Source organism: Lycorma delicatula, chromosome 1 (assembly GCF_047948215.1).
Source record: "Lycorma delicatula isolate Av1 chromosome 1, ASM4794821v1, whole genome shotgun sequence".
Classification (NCBI taxonomy): domain Eukaryota; kingdom Metazoa; phylum Arthropoda; class Insecta; order Hemiptera; family Fulgoridae; genus Lycorma; species Lycorma delicatula.
The window spans coordinates 237553191-237571778 of NC_134455.1; the positions used below are offsets into that span (position 1 = coordinate 237553191).

Here is an 18588-nt window from a genome sequence, read left to right on the forward strand (position 1 = left end):
TCTTACATAAGGTTTTACGTTTACACTCCTACCTGCAAAATTCAAACTGTTCAGAAATTAAAAGATGCTGATTTGGGTGCATGCATGAATTTCCAAGAAATGTTGGGAGTATTTGTTTGGATGTTGAAGAAGACTTACTCCATTGTATGCTTATGTCAGATTAAACTCATTTTTAGTAGATATTGGAGCCGTGAAAATTAAATTCAGTTACATGAGAAACTGTTGTAAATACTGAAGGTGGGCATTTTCTTCATCTGGCACTATCGGACAATTCTTTTTTAAAAACGATTGAGGAAATGCTACAACCGTTACTATAGTGCATTACATAAGCACAGTTAAATTTCTGAGGCAAGAATTAGTTCAATTTCCATTAATTATGAGGTTCCCATCATGTCAAACTGCTACAAGTCATACTGCTTGTGTTTGTATATTTCTACTTGTTCCGTTCCTAGTTTGAGCCAGCTAATGCTGCTCTCTAGTTTCTATTAGCACTGGCCTACGACCAGTTGAAACAGTCATTCGAGTTTTTAACTTGAATGACTGTCTACTTGAAGGTATTTCTTCATCTAATGTCACTTATGTGGTTTAGTTATCTAGTATGTTATTTTGTATCTTTTACAAATTAAATTCAACTATCCTAGAAGAATATAGTTTCATTAGATCATTCAATAATCAATACAATCCATCCTAGCTCTAAAAACTTAACACTAATCTAAGAGAACTCTTTCTCTTCATTTCTTTCTGAATCGTATCATATCCAGAAATGGGGACACTGTTTAGCCGTCTAGATCTCCTGATTTGTCCAGATGTGACTTTTTTCTTTGGGGTTTGCTCAAGTGCAAGGTGTATTTGAAAGACTGCAAATATTAGCAGAACTAAAATTAAAAATTCAAGAAATTGTATGCGTTACTCCAGCCATATTCGGTTACATAATGGAAAATTTTCAATTAAGATTACAAGGGTGTGTAGACTGCAACAGTGGCAACCAGTTGTGTTATTTTTTTTAAATAAAATGGCATGTTTTACTTAATAGAAGAAGACTGTAAAAACATTTATGTTAAAATAAAAACTTTAATTTCATTTAAATACAGGAGTTTTAAATTTTCCAATTTCCGTACTGTATTCAATTTTTTTTATTGAAAAATCAAAGTTATTTAATGTGTTTTAGAAACTGATGTCAAAACCCCTTTCCATATTTCTGCAGCCATTTTCAGTGACTAGTGCTGTTGTATTTCACTCTGGCATCAGTTGAGAATGGTTTTTCTTGCATATATTAGACATATATTTGGAATATTTAAAAAAATGGACAAAAATTGTAATTGATTTTGAAATATGTACGTCCATTTAGTGTTATCACTCTTGTGTACTTCATATATTTCAGAGTGTTAGATGGTTTTGCATATGTTAAACTGCCTGCTTGTGAGTATATTAAACTATTCTTTTGTGTAAAATCCTTTATAGTATATAACAGAATAACAAGATTTTTATTAATGTTGCTGGATTTTTGAGCTGCACTAATGTGATGATTGGAAAATATTAACTTTATATTATTATGAACTACTTTATTTTTTTATTATATCTACACTGAAAGCTTCATCTCATTTGTTCAATTCAGGACACAATGCTATCAGAGCATCTCATTTTATGTATCACTGTGTATGTTTGGTGACATACCAGACATATATACAATACTTCAAACTTAGCAACACAATGTAGTCTGAAGATTACATTGTGTCCAAGTTTATTTTATAGATTTGTGAGCCTTTTTATCTTAAGATTCTTTGTTTATATTTTATTTTTTTCTTTACTAAATTTTGTTCACCAAGTTTGGAAACACACTAAAAATTTTCAGTGCAAAAAAGATTTGACATTTTTAGATCAGTTATACTTTTAAAATACAAAATATTATGCTTCAATTTTAAAACATTAAATTGAAAAAAAAATTTCAAAATGAAATACATTAAAAGTTTATTATAAAAGACTTGTCACCATATTTTACAAATTAATTGTGTTTGTTTATAATTATCATGATAGAACCAGTAAAAATTGATGTAATTCTCATCCAACATCTTGATATTTAGATAATTACCTGTAAAATAAACATGGAATGGTTAATAATTTTAATCCAACCAGCTTATTCAGTAATATATATTTATAATAGTATATGCGATTTTGAAGATTTAATTGAGTTCCGCATTAAAAAAAAATCTGTACAGATAAGATATAAAGTTAATTTTTTTATGCGTATAAGAGTAATTTTTCCAACCTTGCAATGAGGTAAATCAGTGTAGAATCTTTTATTAAGATATATTTTCTAAATCCACCTTGAAATATGCTAAACTCAATGATACCCACTGCAAAACAAGGAAAGGAATATTGATACTACCATCTCATTATTAATAACTTCGTCACATGAAGTATATGAATAATGCTAGAAAGAAAGACGATTATCTGATATTTAACAAAATACTCTTAGAGATTGGATTCAAAACAAAAAAACTGTCTTTAAATCTATGTAAAAATTGACAAAATGGATCCATTTTAATGATTTTAAAACAACAGGGTAATTAAATTTCACTCATACAATATACATACTATTATTAGATATAGAGCAAAAGGTAGAGAAAATTTTTAGATAAATATTTGGTAGATAAAGGACCATCTTTTAATGAGAAGTTTAACTTATAGTTTGGTGGAATAATCAATGAATCGTTCAGGAAAATCTCCTGTCACCCAAACTAAACTAAAAAATAGCAACGTGTTTTAATAAGTATTACACTGATAGACAAAAAAATTTGTTTAATGTTTCCCTAAGTGTGATAACAGTTATTGAATTGCTTTTTTGTGTACATTACAGATCTGCAAATACAATTATTTTATAACCCTTAGTTTTAAATAAATTACCCTTCAAAAAAAATTAAGGAAAAATATAGTTAAAATCTGTAAAATTTATAATTTTACATAGCCATACCTGTGTTAGAATGATTTCTCTGATGCTTTTCTTTTATAAATAGCCTCAGGCACATCCCGAATTAATGTCCAACAATAATCGGCTAACATGTTAGTATTCCATTTCCCTTTATAATGTCTTTCCATCACTGAAATGTCTTGGTGGAAACGTTCACCGTGTTCGTCACTTACATCTCTGAGGTTGTCTGGGAAAAAATCCAGATGTGAGTGGAGGAAATGTATTTTCAAAGACATATTACATCCCGTAGCTCTGAATGAAGTAAGAGAAGTTCATTAACAATATCAAGGTAATTGTCAGATTTTTGTTTGCCGAGAAAATTTTTACAAATGTTTTTAAATTAAGCCCAAGCTGCACTTTCTACATTATTTAGGTTGAGTTAAATACATCATTTTTGACTAACTCTCTTATTTGAGGACCAACAAATATTCCTTCTTTAATTTTTCCTTCACTTACATTTGGAAATTTCTGCCTGATGTACAACATCCGGGACTATCCATCTTCATTGCTTTTACAAATTTCTTCATTAGTCCTAGCTTGATATGGAGAGGGAGAAAAAATATTTTTTTGGGTTTAACTAAGGGCTCATGAATAATATTTTTCCCATTTGGAGTTAAGTTGTCTCATTTCTTCCACTCTTTGGTAACATAATGTTTATCTCTAGTTCGGCTGTCCCATTTGCAAAAAAAAAACACATGTAGTTAGTATAGACTAACTGCATGTCTAACAAAATAGCTATAGCTTTCAAATCATCACATATGTTCCAGGTATGTTTTTTATAATTTATTTTTTCAAGAATATCTTTCATCACATCATATGTCTCTTTCAAATTAATACCATAAGCGATCGGCATTGAAGGATATTTGTTACCGTTGTGTAGTAGAACCACTTTAAGACTATACTTGGATATGAAAAGGCGCCAGTCTTCAGGTTTATAAACTTATCCTAATTGTAACAAGCTCATCAATATTTGTGCAATCAATCAAATTATTTTCATCAATAAAGTACTGAAAAAGTACAATTTTTTTTGCAATTTTCTTTTTGGTGACTTCAAAAGCCCAAAACGTTTGTATTTTTTTGAAGTAAATTCCAACCTTGCAGTCTTGATCCTAACAGTTCAGCTTGATTTTTTTGATAAATTTAAATCCCTAACCAAGTCATTTAATTCACCTTGTGATATAAGATGTGGCTTATTGGAAGATAATTCAAAATCAAAATCACTGTTGTCTTCTTCAAAACTGCCTGATTCTTCATTGCTGCTTTCGAAACATAAAAACAGATGGCTCAGAAACTGGAATAATTTCACTGTAAGGTACAGGCCTGACTGCAGATTGCAATGAAGGATGTTTTAAATTATGTTTAAATATTTTAGAAATTCCAGACATACTCGTTAAACAAAAGTAACAATCAGTTACATGATTCTTTGGTTCACGCCAAACCACTGGTACATCAAAGTTTACCAAAGTTTTTATTTTTTCAAACAACAATATTCCCCCCCTCCTTCAAAGTAGTTCCCTTGGACAGCTGTACCGGTGGAATTGTTCCCACTCCTGGTAGCAGCGCTGGAAGGCTTCAACTGGTAGGGCTTTTAACTGGTCGGTCACAGTCTTTAGAATGTTCTCCAGAGTTCCAAAATGACGTCCTTTTAAGATATATTTCAATTTCAGGAAAAGGAAAAAGTCACAAGGACTCAAATCAGGTGAATAGGGGGGTTGAGGAACCGTAGGAATGCATTTTGAGGTCAAAAATTCCCTGATAGAAATGGCTGTGTGACACAGGGCATTGTCATGATGAAACATCACTTGTCTGCAATATCTGGTCTCACGTGAATCACTCTTTTCTTGAGCCTTTCAAGGAAATCTTTGTAAAACGCTTGGTTGACGGTTTGTCCTGGAGGAACAAATTCTTTATGCACAATACCCCTACTGTCAAAAAAGCAAATCAGCGTGGTTTTGATCTTTGATTTGCTCATTCAACATTTTTATGGTCAAAGAGATGACAGAGTGTGCCACTCTTCACTTTGCCGCTTTGTTTCAGGATCGTACTCAAATATCCAGGATTCATCACCTGTGATCACACGATTGAAGAATTCTTGGTCATTGTCAATCCTCTCAAGAAGATGAGAGGAGACTGAGAAGACACATGTTTCTTTGATTGTCCTTCTGTTCCGTTGTGAAGTTTTTCGGCACCAATTTTGCACAAACCTTTCGCATGTCCAAATCGTCCGTCAAAATTTGATGAACGGTCAAAGTGTTTAAATTTAACTGTTCACTCACCATCCTTATTGTTAAATGACGATCTGATCTCAAAAGAACCCTCACACGCTCAACATTTTCATCAGATTTTGTAGTTGAAGGTCTCTCTGAGCTAGGTTGATCTTCAATGTGTTCTCGGCCTTTCAAAAATGATTTGTGCCAGCAGAAAACTTGATATACAATGTTCCCCATAGGCCTATTTCAACTTTTCAAAGGTCACACTTGCAGATTCCCCAAGTTTAACACAAAACTTGATCGCACAACATTGCTCTAAATTCCGATGCTCCATTTTCATAACACACAACAAAAACACAACTTCACTGATGGCGCTGTAAAAAATAATGTGTAAACTGAACAGAGTTGAAACTCGTACTGAGCATGAGGAGGGATGAACAAACCAGTCTAGCACAGACTGGTAGACACAGCGTTGCCAGATCACTCGCAGTGTTACCAATCTAATTATGTTTCTCACACACCTAGTACGTAAGAAGCCCATGTCTTATCTTGATCACAAATTTTACACAAAATACAAATGATATGCTTTTTTAATTAAAGGCACCACATACATAACAAAAGGCATCCACATCATTTATACAATTCTGAGGCATTATGACACTGCACTGTTAAACTTAAGAGAGCAATAAGACTGAACAATTAATTCATTCCTAAATCCAGTGCTTAATACAAACAACACAGCTGAGTTTCAGCTACATGTTTTGACCTGCACAGACATGATTAATGTTGTCCATGAAGGCTCACTCTTCAGTATCAGATATGATGTCATAATGTATGACTATGACATGATTTAATTCTTTGTCTACTATTGTTTGTTTACAGCTTACAAATTATGTTAACAGAGTTAAACAATAAAAAATGAGTTAACAAAATACAATGTAGGAGCTTGAAATGCTAACATTACATTGAGAAATGAAAAAAATCCTTTAATTAAAATGGTGGGTGACAGAAAGATTCTAAGCGCATATTCATTTTCAGCATCAAAAAACAGATTAAAATCATGTATCTCTTGTTAAGAAACAAAAATTATGTTTATCAGTGTTATTAATACTTGAATTAATATATCCTGTACAATACAGATCATGTTGAAGTGTAATGAATAGTTTAATAAAATCCAGAGCAAGAAAAAAATTTTATAATAATGATATAAATAAGTAAATCAGCAGACCTAATTTAAACACAACTAGTAGCCCCTTGCTGTTCCGCAGTATTATTATTGCAAAGGAATGTTATATATTTCAAAAAAACATTTGCCTAAAAACCTATTTCGCCTACAAACCTTGTGGATCCTTGCTGCTCCACAGCGTTATAATTACAAAGTAATGATGTATACATCATTACTTTGTAATTATATTTAAAACAGTCAGCTAAGAACCTGTTCCATTTACAAGTCTTACCTCCGTGTTTTTCTCTTCCCTTTCCTACCACACGTAAACTGCTTGCTCAAAACCTATTTCCAGTCTGTCCAGACATTCTATTGGATGGATCAGGCTCATTTTTTCTTCTTAGAATGGCCTACAGATACGTCATCAAGTGTTGATGGACCTTCTAAGTGATTTTCTTGTGAGTATAAATAATACTCATACTCATAAGGAAAGTTCCTACTCATTAGGAGTAGAAAGAAAGTTCATACTCATTAAGGAAAGCTCCTTAATTAAGGAAGAAATGAGGAGTTTTTAAGGAATTATAAGAGAAGACATAAGTTTGGGATCTGATGACGCATGATGACATGCTTATGGGTCATCCTTAGTAAAATAAAAGAAATCATCAGCCCAATCCATCCAGTAGAATGCTCATATGGACTGGAAATAGGCTTTCGGCCAAATTTTTTTAATATATAAGATAATAAAATAAATAAATCAACAATATTAAGAAATTATTATAAAAATAATTTTTATATTCCCTTAAATTATAATACCAACATATTTACATTTTTCACAAATCTAATTCTAGTATGTATTTACAGTAAAGCAGAATTTATGAAATGCAGAATTTAGATAACAAAACTGTAAAAAAAAGATTTAAATAGAAATTACAAACTAAAATTAAAAAAAAAAAAAAAAACATTTACAAGAACATACAAACAAGCAAAAAAATTAATTATGGTGACCACTTTAGAGAAAATAAACATATATTTTCAAGTATGAACAACATGCAAATATTAGAAATCAAAAGAAACAAATTTTTACTCTTGAGAAATAAATAATAAAGAATGAGAATTTATGAGTTGGAGAAATTTTGATTGTTTTATCTCTTTTGATTGTTTTATTTTTACTGTGCTGTATTTCAAAATTGTAATCAAGGAAACAACAGAGATTTTGAAGAATGTTTGACTGATGAATCTATTGATTCATATAAAATATTAGTATAAAATACAAAGAGATTTAAAAAAGTTAGCAGTTTAACTTAGAAAAAATAAAATATTTTTAATTCAATAATGGTTTCTGTAAACTAATTGATAAAACACACCACAGATAACAACATCCTCTCTTAGTTCACAGTTAATCTTACTGTGGATAAACTAGAAATGAAAGTTTAACGTGAATTTTAGTATTTTCAATGAATTTGGTTGAGAAATGTATATGTTTTTGCATTTTTTATATAACTAAATAAGAACATAAAATTTACCTGTGCAATTGAAAGTAATCTGATATTTTTTTCAATTAAAATTAATTTGTAAAAATAATAAGAATCACTTTAAAATTTGCAGACAAAATATTCACTCTTAAAGATTTATCATGATCTTCTAGCAACATAAGATGACAACTTTTAACATTATGGTTTTTTACCAAGTGCGTTTGTATGTATCCTTATTGCAGACGGGATTTTTGTTTATAAATTTAGATCAGTTCAGTGGTTTTACAATAAAAAACAATGTCAGTATATAGAAAAGAATCAGCAAAAACTTTATTACAGAGAAAAAACAACAATATCTCAGAATAATGACAATAGCAGTTTAACTTAGAAAAAATAAAATATTTTTAATTCAATAATGGTTTCTGTAAACTAATTGATAAAACACACCACAGATAACAACATTCTCTCTTAGTTCACAGTTAATCTTACTGTGGATAAACTAGAAATGAAAGTTTAACGTGAATTTTAGTATTTTCAATGAATTTGGTTGAGAAATGTATATGTTTTTGCATTTTTTATATAACTAAATAAGAACATAAAATTTACCTGTGCAATTGAAAGTAATCTGATATTTTTTTCAATTAAAATTAATTTGTAAAAATAATAAGAATCACTTTAAAATTTGCAGACAAAATATTCACTCTTAAAGATTTATCATGATCTTCTAGCAACATAAGATGACAACTTTTAACATTATGGTTTTTTACCAAGTGCGTTTGTCTGTATCCTTATTGCAGACGGGATTTTTGTTTATAAATTTAGATCAGTTCAGTGGTTTTACAATAAAAAACAATGTCAGTATATAGAAAAGAATCAGCAAAAACTTTATTACAGAGAAAAAACAACAATATCTCAGAATAATGACAATAAGGACTGGATAAAGAACAGACAGAAATTGCTCATTGCCTTCCATAAAGCGGCATGGTAAAAAAATCTTAAAAAAATTATTTCTGAATGTTACCAAGGCTAGGCTATATCTAGGAAATTGGCCTTTGTCCTTGGGAACAGTAACAAGAAAACTAAACCTATCAATTTCTACTGTATAAACTAATCAGTAATGATAATAATTGCAGTTCTGGATATGTAGAGCAAAATAAAACAGACCACAACTATACTTAAAATAGATTTAACTTATTATACAAGGACAAAATACCATCAGTTATCAAAGTAATCAGTTACCAAATATGGACAAGAAATTGCAGTGAGAAAGAGAGCTACATCCATTAGTTTTAAATTGAAGAAAGGCCAATGATAGTGTTCCTCTAAATAAGATCGGGGAACTTCTTACAAAAGCTGAAATAAGTTCCTCTTTTTTAAATAAAATCGAGGCCGTTTATGATGAAATTTTCATTACTATTAAGATGGGGGATGAATTGTCAGAAGCTTTTATGGTGAACAAATGAGGATGGTGTTTATTGCCTACATTTTTTAGGACATATTAAAGAAGCCCTGAAAAGTGAATGCATAAGGTAGTAGTAGCACATATCCATAATTCAGAATGATTGTATACCTTATTGTTTGCTGAAGGTGTAGTGAAGGCATACATGACAACAAAGCTAACTAAAATTTATGTGATTTAGGGGTTAGTGAGGAAGAGTCACAAAACATGGTTATTGAGGTTCAGGGATTGAATTCAAACAAAGGCACAGGTAGAATAGTGAGGATTAAAGAGAGATTTACAGGTAAATTTAACCTTTGATGGTAGAGATGAGAATGATATTGCACTAAAGTTAGTAAAAGGAAAACTATACTAAGAAAATTGCATTCACTGTTATGGCCTCTCAGCAGGAGTGAAAAGAAAGAGTTTTAAATCTGAATTATGAACCATTGGATGGAAAACTGTGACAGAAACTGATTGTGATTGAAATAATTATTGGAGGTAATGCTAAAACTAATTCTCAAGGACAAAATGCAGAATGAAGACATACTAGACATGAAGATATTAATTCTATTAGGATTAAGTTGGAAAATAAGATAACTGATTCAAATGAGTAAATAGAGATTCAACAGTATGGCCATTTACAGCATATGAGTTCAAATCTCAAACCAACTGGTCTTGAAAGTTTATCACTAGGCTCCAGGTGAGGGGATCTCAGACATGGCAACAAAACATCTATAATTCTTTGAATAGGCAAGCCATCTCAGAAGATTTATTGAAAAATCAGATGAGAGCAAGAAATTACCACAATGATTGTAAATATCAGCATTCAAGAAGATAAAGAGGTTGTTCTAATCTCAATTATGATGCTTTTTTTTTAAGGAACTGAGATTTATTAACAAGATTATGTTTTACTGAAAAAGATTGTAGATAAAATTACTCCTAGTTTTAATTAACATAATTATTATATATCCAGCAATAAACTGATACAATGTCATTGGTATTAATTTATGGTTTTGAGTATTCTTTTCAGTTATATAGAAACAATGGATATTGTTTCTGCACAGCTTACATACTGTAAGCTTCTTTTAACTAACGTCTAAAAAAATTTGCTATAACATGTTAGCGAGTTGAATTTTGATTTACAGTTTTACTGTGTAAATGTTATATACAAACTTCTATTTTAAAGACTAGTTTATCACATTATACAAAACAATAATCAGAGATTAGGATTGGTATTGGGGGACTACCCATGCTTAGATCACAACTTTTCACAAAAAAGAAAAAAATTACAGTTGTATATTTTAAGAAAATAACATTTTATTAAATAATTTCTTCACTTACTTGTTTGTAAAAATAATTTAATAATTAATAACATGTTTAATTGCCTCAACACACCGCCATTTGTTTGGTAAATAGAATGGTTCAAATACATGAGGAAATGGAGTATCAAATCCTGTTACTCTTTGTATTGGAGCTTCTAAATATAGAAAACATTCTTCCTGTAACAATACAAAACAACTCTTCAGATAAACTCTACAACTGTTGATCAAAACTATTACTTTGTTTACAAGTGTTAATTCTTTTACACATAGTGTGGATACACTTACATAACATTGTTTTAGTGAAACATTTTTTAATCTTACAAAAACTGTTAATTAAAAACATTTGATTATGCTATACTGTTTTACATTTAAGGAATTATGTACTAAAATTAAAAATCAGTGGCAGATACAGCTCTTTTTGGGGAAGTTTTTGCTTTTTTTTGCATCAAATGTTTTCATATATTTTGATAAACTTTTATGGAAACACAATTTGTGTCTCGTTTAAAATCCTTAACTTTGAAAATTGTCAACTCAATTAATTTTCAGCAATTTTTACATCAGATTTCCCATTCTATGACTTCTTGCTTTCCAGCTGCCCATGTTTTAACAGTGACTTTTAGCCTTATTGTCCCCACAAATTTGTTTAAAAACTTCTATTCAATTACTAAATCTGCATTTGATGTACCTAAGTCAATTTCTTTTCTATACAAAGATTCTTCTTTTTCATACTAACCTAACACATCATCCATTCTTTATGAATTTACCACCTAAATAACAGAATTCCTTGACTTCTGTTAAATAATGTTTATTAAACTTAGTATTTAATATATAAATTTCCTACTAACATTTTATCACATTTCAGTGGTTTTGTTCTACTGATATTTATTTTCAAATCAAATTTCTCTCTGAACAATGAACCTACAACATTCAATATTTCTTTCAATTTGGTTTAGTTTCCACACATCATCAGCAAATCTTAACCCCTTCTTGGAGTGTTAGTCCAGCAATAGGTATACACTATATCCTTATTTTACTTCTCTTGGTACTGTAACTTGCCTTTCTTGATCTAATCACTCACAACTATTTGATTCTTGTATACATTATAAACAATTTTTATAAAGTAAAAAAAAAATAATTTATTATTACACAAATTATTTATTCACATTACATTCAAATTTATCAATGACTGACAATTTGCCAAACAATACATTTGATTATAAAAGCTAATGAACTTTGCAAGGAGTACTTTTACCATGAATTAATTTTCATAGGATGTGAATCTAAATATATGATCCTTCAATTTACATTCTTCATTTACACACAGTTACATGAATATCATGTATATTATCCATTCCTTATATATTAGTGTTGTAAAGTTAATTTAAGATGTACTTCCATTAAATTGGAATCGATCCCGGCAGATGATAAAAGCACACTGCAATGTACAGTCGCTTCACAATAAAAGTATGACATTACTTTCTGGGTAGACCTTGTATATCTGTTATGTGACAGTCTGTGTGGGGATTTGATGTCAAAAGGACAAAGATGCACAACTCCACTAACTTAGTTAAAAAATGTTATGAACTATATTTTGACTGTACAGTTGGGGAATAAGATAAAAGCTGGGCCCCTTACATCTGCTGTTCAACTTGTGTGAAACATTTGACAGACTGGGCCAGGAGTGACTGTCACTAGATTTTTCCATATTGATCATACGGCGTGAGCTACAAGACCATTTGCCAAACTGTTATTTCCGTATTCCAAAGATAAAACGAATAAGAACTAAATCCAAACACACAATGCAATACTTGAATTCACTATTCGCTATAAGGCAATGCCTCACGACGATGACTTATCTGTACCATTTTCTCCAGCACATCTAAGTTTAGAAAGTGCATTGAAATATGAGGTAGCCACTGAAGTTTCACATGAGGAGGAAGATAATCCTACATTTGAAGCAGAATCCTCTTCCAATGAACCTTGTCTGATAACCCAAAGTAAAAACACCTTTATTTGGAAATTGAATTTGTAGAAGAAACAAGCTGAGATTTTGGGATCTACGGTGAGAGGCTGAACGTAACTCTATGGAATGAAAACTATTCACTGATTCTACAAAGACTTAATTAAGTTCTCCTGCCCTTTTGCAAAATGGCAACAAATTTCCTTCTGTGCCATTCATTTGGTTAGCTTAAGCAATTAACATGAAAGAAATATATGACAAAATGGAAATCTTGTTAGAAAAAATTCAGTACAGCCACTGGTAGACTATATTTATCAATTTAAAAGTTATTGCATTGTCAATGAGTTTGTAGCTTGGCTAAACTAAATTTTGTGGCTTTTTGTATGACTGGAGCAGCAAGGACAAGATAAATCATTATATCGGGGAAGAATGGTCAAAGCACGAAGCACTTATGCCCGGACAGAAAAATGTTGTACATCCCCCACTAGTTAACTCAGAAATGTTTCTTCTACCTCCACTCCATACAAAATTAGAAGGGTTTTTCAAAATCTTTGTTAAAGTGATGGATAAAATGGTGATGGATTTCATTATGTGAAATAAGAATTTCCTTGTGTTAGAGATGCTAAAATTTTATGGATGATTTATTTTGAAGCTAGTTCTTTTCTCAATTTATTCAAGTATAATATACTTTATACAAGTTATCAAAGTAATATTAAAGGAAAGAATATCCAGTTTTTGTCATAGGGATACAATTATAAAAAAGAAATACTAAATAAATAGATGTAATCAAATAACACACCAGTTTGTAAAGCTGGATGCTAGAGGCTAGTTTGCTAAAAACAACTGAAGGTGTCTTTGATAATGCTATTTGGAACATTCATCACTAAAAATAAGAATTTATCATAACATTCATCAGCTGTGGTTCAGCTTAATAGTTATTATTTACATTTTAGAAATGCATATTGATTGTGTGAGGTCTCTACCTTGTTAAGCTTGCAGCTTCCTGAAATAATTGGAACATAAATAAATAAATTGTAAATATAAAAACAAATTATAAACTAAAGAATAGTTATGTTTAAAGTTTATATTAAATATTTAAATACAATTGCAAAAAATAATGTTAAGGTAAATACATTAAATATAAAAAATTACTACAAAATAATTCTCAATTCAGAAGAGATTATTGAAAATTATTTTGAACAGATATTTATGTACAAGTTGAATGGCATGCAGATAAATCATTTTTTTTCTTTTTAATTAGTATTATTTACAAACTCATAATTTTATTTTATTCATAATTTAATTTATATATTCATAATATTACAAAATATATAATAGAAAAAATATATAAATAATATAATGTTTCAGTTACAGGCTTAAACTAAATGGAAAAAGTATAAATAAAAACCACAAAAAGTAAGTATCACCATCTAATAACCTCAAACAAAACAAAAATGGAAACTATTTTTGACTCTTAAAATATATTTATAACTATCTCTCAAACTTTCAAATTTATTTGATAAATGGCATCATTCAAGTTAACTGGTCAGTTAACGGCTAGCATATATAAAAACCATATTTGTAATAACCAAAAGAATTCTAATCATAATTAGAATTCTTTTGTAATATAACTGTTTGATGATTTTTTTAAATAACAGAAAACTTCACTTACTTTTACTTTATTAACTAATTATGTCAGCTGTAGTTTAAACAATTTTTTACATTAAAACGTTTTAATTTATTGCTTATTTATATTAATGTTTTGGACTGTTTTAATATAGGTCTTCAACTGCGTAAATTTAATTTAAAGCAGTGAGAAAATTTTTTAACTACTTCAGTATGAAATAATAAAAATACATTTTCATTTTTACGGAACTGAAAGAAATGATTGTGATAAATTATTAATATAATTTTGAAATTATGATAATAAAGCCAGTGGATGCAATAAGCTGTTATACTATTTTAAGATTATTATAGAAATTAGTTATAATATAAGTTAAAGTTGTTATGCAAGAACATCATAACTGCAACTAATTTACAAAATTAAGCTTTAGATACATAAAGTTTTAGACTTTGTCCTGACTTCTCTTTTGTTACAACAAGCATAATTTCTCCTGTTCTTAATATCATTTTCATGATCTCTAATTATTGGATTTGCACTGGATACAGAATACACTGTCTGTACACTGAGATTATAAGAGAGATCATCAGAAAATAAATCAGAAAGATATTCTCTGAGTTATGATAATTTAGAAGTTCTTGACAACTTCTTTCAAATCATTTATCATAAGTAGTTTTTAAATGCTGTTCACTTTACTGAGAACTAAAATAAAAACATAGAAACAACTATTTAGTAACTGGAAATTCAATTTTTTATTTAATGTAAAATCACAAGAAAAATAAAATTCAAGAAAAAAATAACTACACAGTATGATTTTGTTTATAAAAAATAAAGCCTGACAGATTAGCTATTTATACAGTAGTAACTTCAATGTTGTCTTTTCTCTACACCAGTTAAATTATTTTTACTAATGTTAAACATATTTATTCAGCAAACAATTTAAAAATATTTTTAAAAGATTAAAAATGCATTTACAAATATTATTACTGCTTTGAAGATGATCTTGTATACTACTGGTACACATGAAATAACTTTGGTAGAAACACAGTGTTTTGCTACTTGGCATTTTTGTTAGTGTAAAAGTAGAAGATACATTGTCAATTGGACTTTTAAGTAAAATAACAAGTGATGATTGTTATTAAAACACTACCTCTGGAAGTTATTAAAATTTAAGGAAGATGTGACTATTTTTTTAGATAACAAAAAATGCCTGGCTTTTTTTGGGAAAATATAAAATTCTGTTTGCATTAAAGGGTTAATAAAAAAAATAAAAGTATTCACTGCTCTCAAAGCAAGTAAGAAAATATCACGTGCTAGTCTTAAAATTAATTAGAATATTTATTTCACTGAAATATTCATAATTAAATAAAAATTTATTCTTTAAGTCATAAACCTACATCCACTACTCAAAAGCATGAATTAAATTTGGCATTTTATTTAAACTTCTTTGATGACAATTACACATCTACTACAGAATGTAATTCAGCCACAGACTCAAAAACATTCTTTTGTATTTTTTATACATTCTTTTTGTAAGATTTTGAAAAAAATTATGTTAGTGGAATACAAAATCATTCTTCTGTTTAAGAAACATAATATAAAAGCCCAGAAAAAACACTACATTGGTGCTTTTTCTTTTTGCAAATGTACCTGTTCTAGTTTTTATTATCTGTCTTAACTTTAAATCAAAATGGTGACAATAATTGTTGCATATTGATGATGAAGATTGTGCTTATGCAATTCTTTTATGGTTGCAATTTTACAATGCCCAAAGAATGAAAAAATAGAGATTACTACAATTTGTTCTATCTTTTAAAACTGCTAAAAACACTGTTTTAACACTAAATAGAAAATAGAAATGCTTTAAAAGCACAGTATTTGAAAAATAAAGATAAAAAAAGAATTTTTTAAAATTACAGCACAATACTTGTCACAGACTGTCCAAAGATTGTCATGTACCGAATAAGAAATTTTTATAGAAAAACTTTTATGAACTAAACAAAGAAATAACATCAGCTTCAAGTCTTGATATTGAGATCAATTTTGGTTGAATTATTTCTTTACTTGATTAAATTATAACATTTTACAGAAAAAGCACAGTTGAAGTACAATATATTTGTAAGTAAATTCATAAATTACAGCATATTGACACTGCCACACTGCCATATTCACTTAATAAAGCCCAGTTTTTGGCATTTAACAAGTCTTTTGCCTTATTCTGATATATAATAAATAAACTTTTATTAAAATATTTACAACTTCATCTGCCTTATATAATCACTAAAAATTAATTTTAAACGGGGATTCAGCTGATACAGACTGCACACACAACGCTAACACAGTGAATTTCAAAGCAAATATACTCAAACTAAAAATTGTTCATTTTTTTCTTTATCTAAAACAAATTTATTACCAAAATTAGTAACAGTTTTATTAAATAATCCATTACTTCCTAGGCTCAGTAAACCTTGAGGCAATTGAGCCAAGCATGGAATTATGTTGCTTTTTTTTAATAGGCTGCTTTTAGTGAAATTTTTAAAAGGTTTCTAGTATTTTTTCAACATCCTAAAATCAGAAGTAAAATTAGTCCACCTATTTTCTACCAGCATATATCACTGCAAGTTGTCTTATCAATTAATTAATTATACATCTGTTACTGAATAGATAAAATACATAAGAAAAAAAGAGATGCAACCTGAAGTTTGAAGATAATTTCACAGTAAAAAGTGTAAAAGAGCTCTAACACAGACTTCAACATTCATTCTCCTGCAAGACAATAATTCTAAAGAAAGAGTACTTAAACAAAAACGCTTTATGTTAAATAATTAATTGTTTAATGCATACTTGAATGGTAGCTGCTAACTCAGCTCCAAAACCAGCAGTTAATGGTGCCTCATGAGCAATAATGACACGTCCAGTCTTCTTTACAGACTGAAAAAAAAAATAAATGAAGATAACGATATAGGACTTAAAATGATAAATTCAACTAATTTTAAAATTATTTTGCTTATAAGCATTATTATATTTTTTCTTAGTTAGCAAGTGTAAATTTATTCACAGTGCAGAACTACATACACAACACAGACATGAAAGACACTAACAGACTGCACATACATTTTCCCAATTCTGTAAATTTCTACTATTCTAAATCCATGGTCATTTAAATTTCATCTATATGTGATAGTGATCCACTCAATCAGCTGAAAAGGTAAATAAATGTTTTTTGACTAAATTTGATTTCTGATTTTTCTAAATAAGTAGCTTAGTTAAGATTCTGACAAGCCTGCTCTAAAAAGATAACTCGGCACTAAAAAAAACAAAAATAAAACAGTAGTTACTTGACGCGAAGATGAAACATTTAATAATTTAATAATCAGGAGCTGAGCAAACTTCCTGAGAAGGGAATGTACTTATTCTGGATCCAATAACACCTTATATAAATTTTTATTTTATAACTTCAATAACAATGGTGGTTACATTGGAAAAATTTTTCAAAATAAACAAAACAGGATCTAAATATATTTATTAACAATATTGCAAAAAGTGAAAATTAAAGCTGCAGATTTCAAGCTTAAAATGAATAATTATGGATTGTAGAATAAATATGCTGATAATTTACAAGGTCAAATAACAAGAAATTTTTATTAGTGTACAAAATAATTAATCATAATAACCGAAAACTAATGGTTAAGTTACAAAAAATGGTATAAAAATTCTAATAGTAAAAGTACAGCAGAATAAAGTAAATTTTACAATAGTAAATAACCAGACTAATATAATACTTGCAAGCTTTCTACTTACCTGTATATATAAACAATGTTAGGGGAAGGACAGGAATAGAGTTAGTGAAAGTAACAGGAAAGTATGGACTAGGCATATGTAATGAAGTTTTGAAGAAAGTTTTATGAAGTTTTGTAAGAAAAGTTAGATTTTTATAAAAAAATACTTAGTTAAAAACTATAAAAGGAACCTGCACGTGGAAATAATCAGGAAATGAAATCAAATATCACACTTACCATATAATTGCAGAAAAAAGATTCAGATAAGCAATAAATAAAAAAGAAACAGGTTGCTATTGAGCAGACATTGAGAGCAATTACATATTTCTGGTAGCTAAAATAAAAGTAGTACTAAATGTAGAAACTAAATGGAAACTGGAAAAGGGATAGAAGGATAGAAATCAGTTAGAATATTGAAGAGAAAAACTGCAGAAGTCAATGGTGCAAATAACTTTAGGCTGAATGTGAAAAGTGCCATAAAAACAACAACAGATCAAAGAAACTGATATTATACAGAAAAGAAGATTAATGAAGACAAGACTGAGAAATTGGAAAACAAAAGACAATACAATAACAAAAAAGGCAAGAAAAAGCAAGAAAGGCAAGAAATTCTAGAAAAAATTAAACAATGAACTAAGAAGAGTATTACA

At 29.1% G+C, this 18588-nt stretch overlaps 1 protein-coding gene across 1 annotated transcript in view; it reads right to left on the reverse strand.

Annotated features, from left to right (window-relative positions):
- Window positions 1–1943: 1943 nt before the first annotated feature.
- Window positions 1944–18588, reverse strand: part of BckdhB (Branched chain keto acid dehydrogenase E1 subunit beta) — a 53371-nt gene continuing 36726 nt past the window's right edge. The window contains exons 7-9 of the mRNA XM_075374559.1: window positions 17004–17090; window positions 10598–10755; window positions 1944–2089 (exon numbers count right to left, since the gene is read on the reverse strand). Of these exons, the coding sequence (XP_075230674.1) occupies window positions 10615–10755; window positions 17004–17090 (228 nt within the window). The 3' untranslated portion in view covers window positions 1944–2089; window positions 10598–10614. The remainder of the gene's footprint in view (window positions 2090–10597; window positions 10756–17003; window positions 17091–18588) is intronic.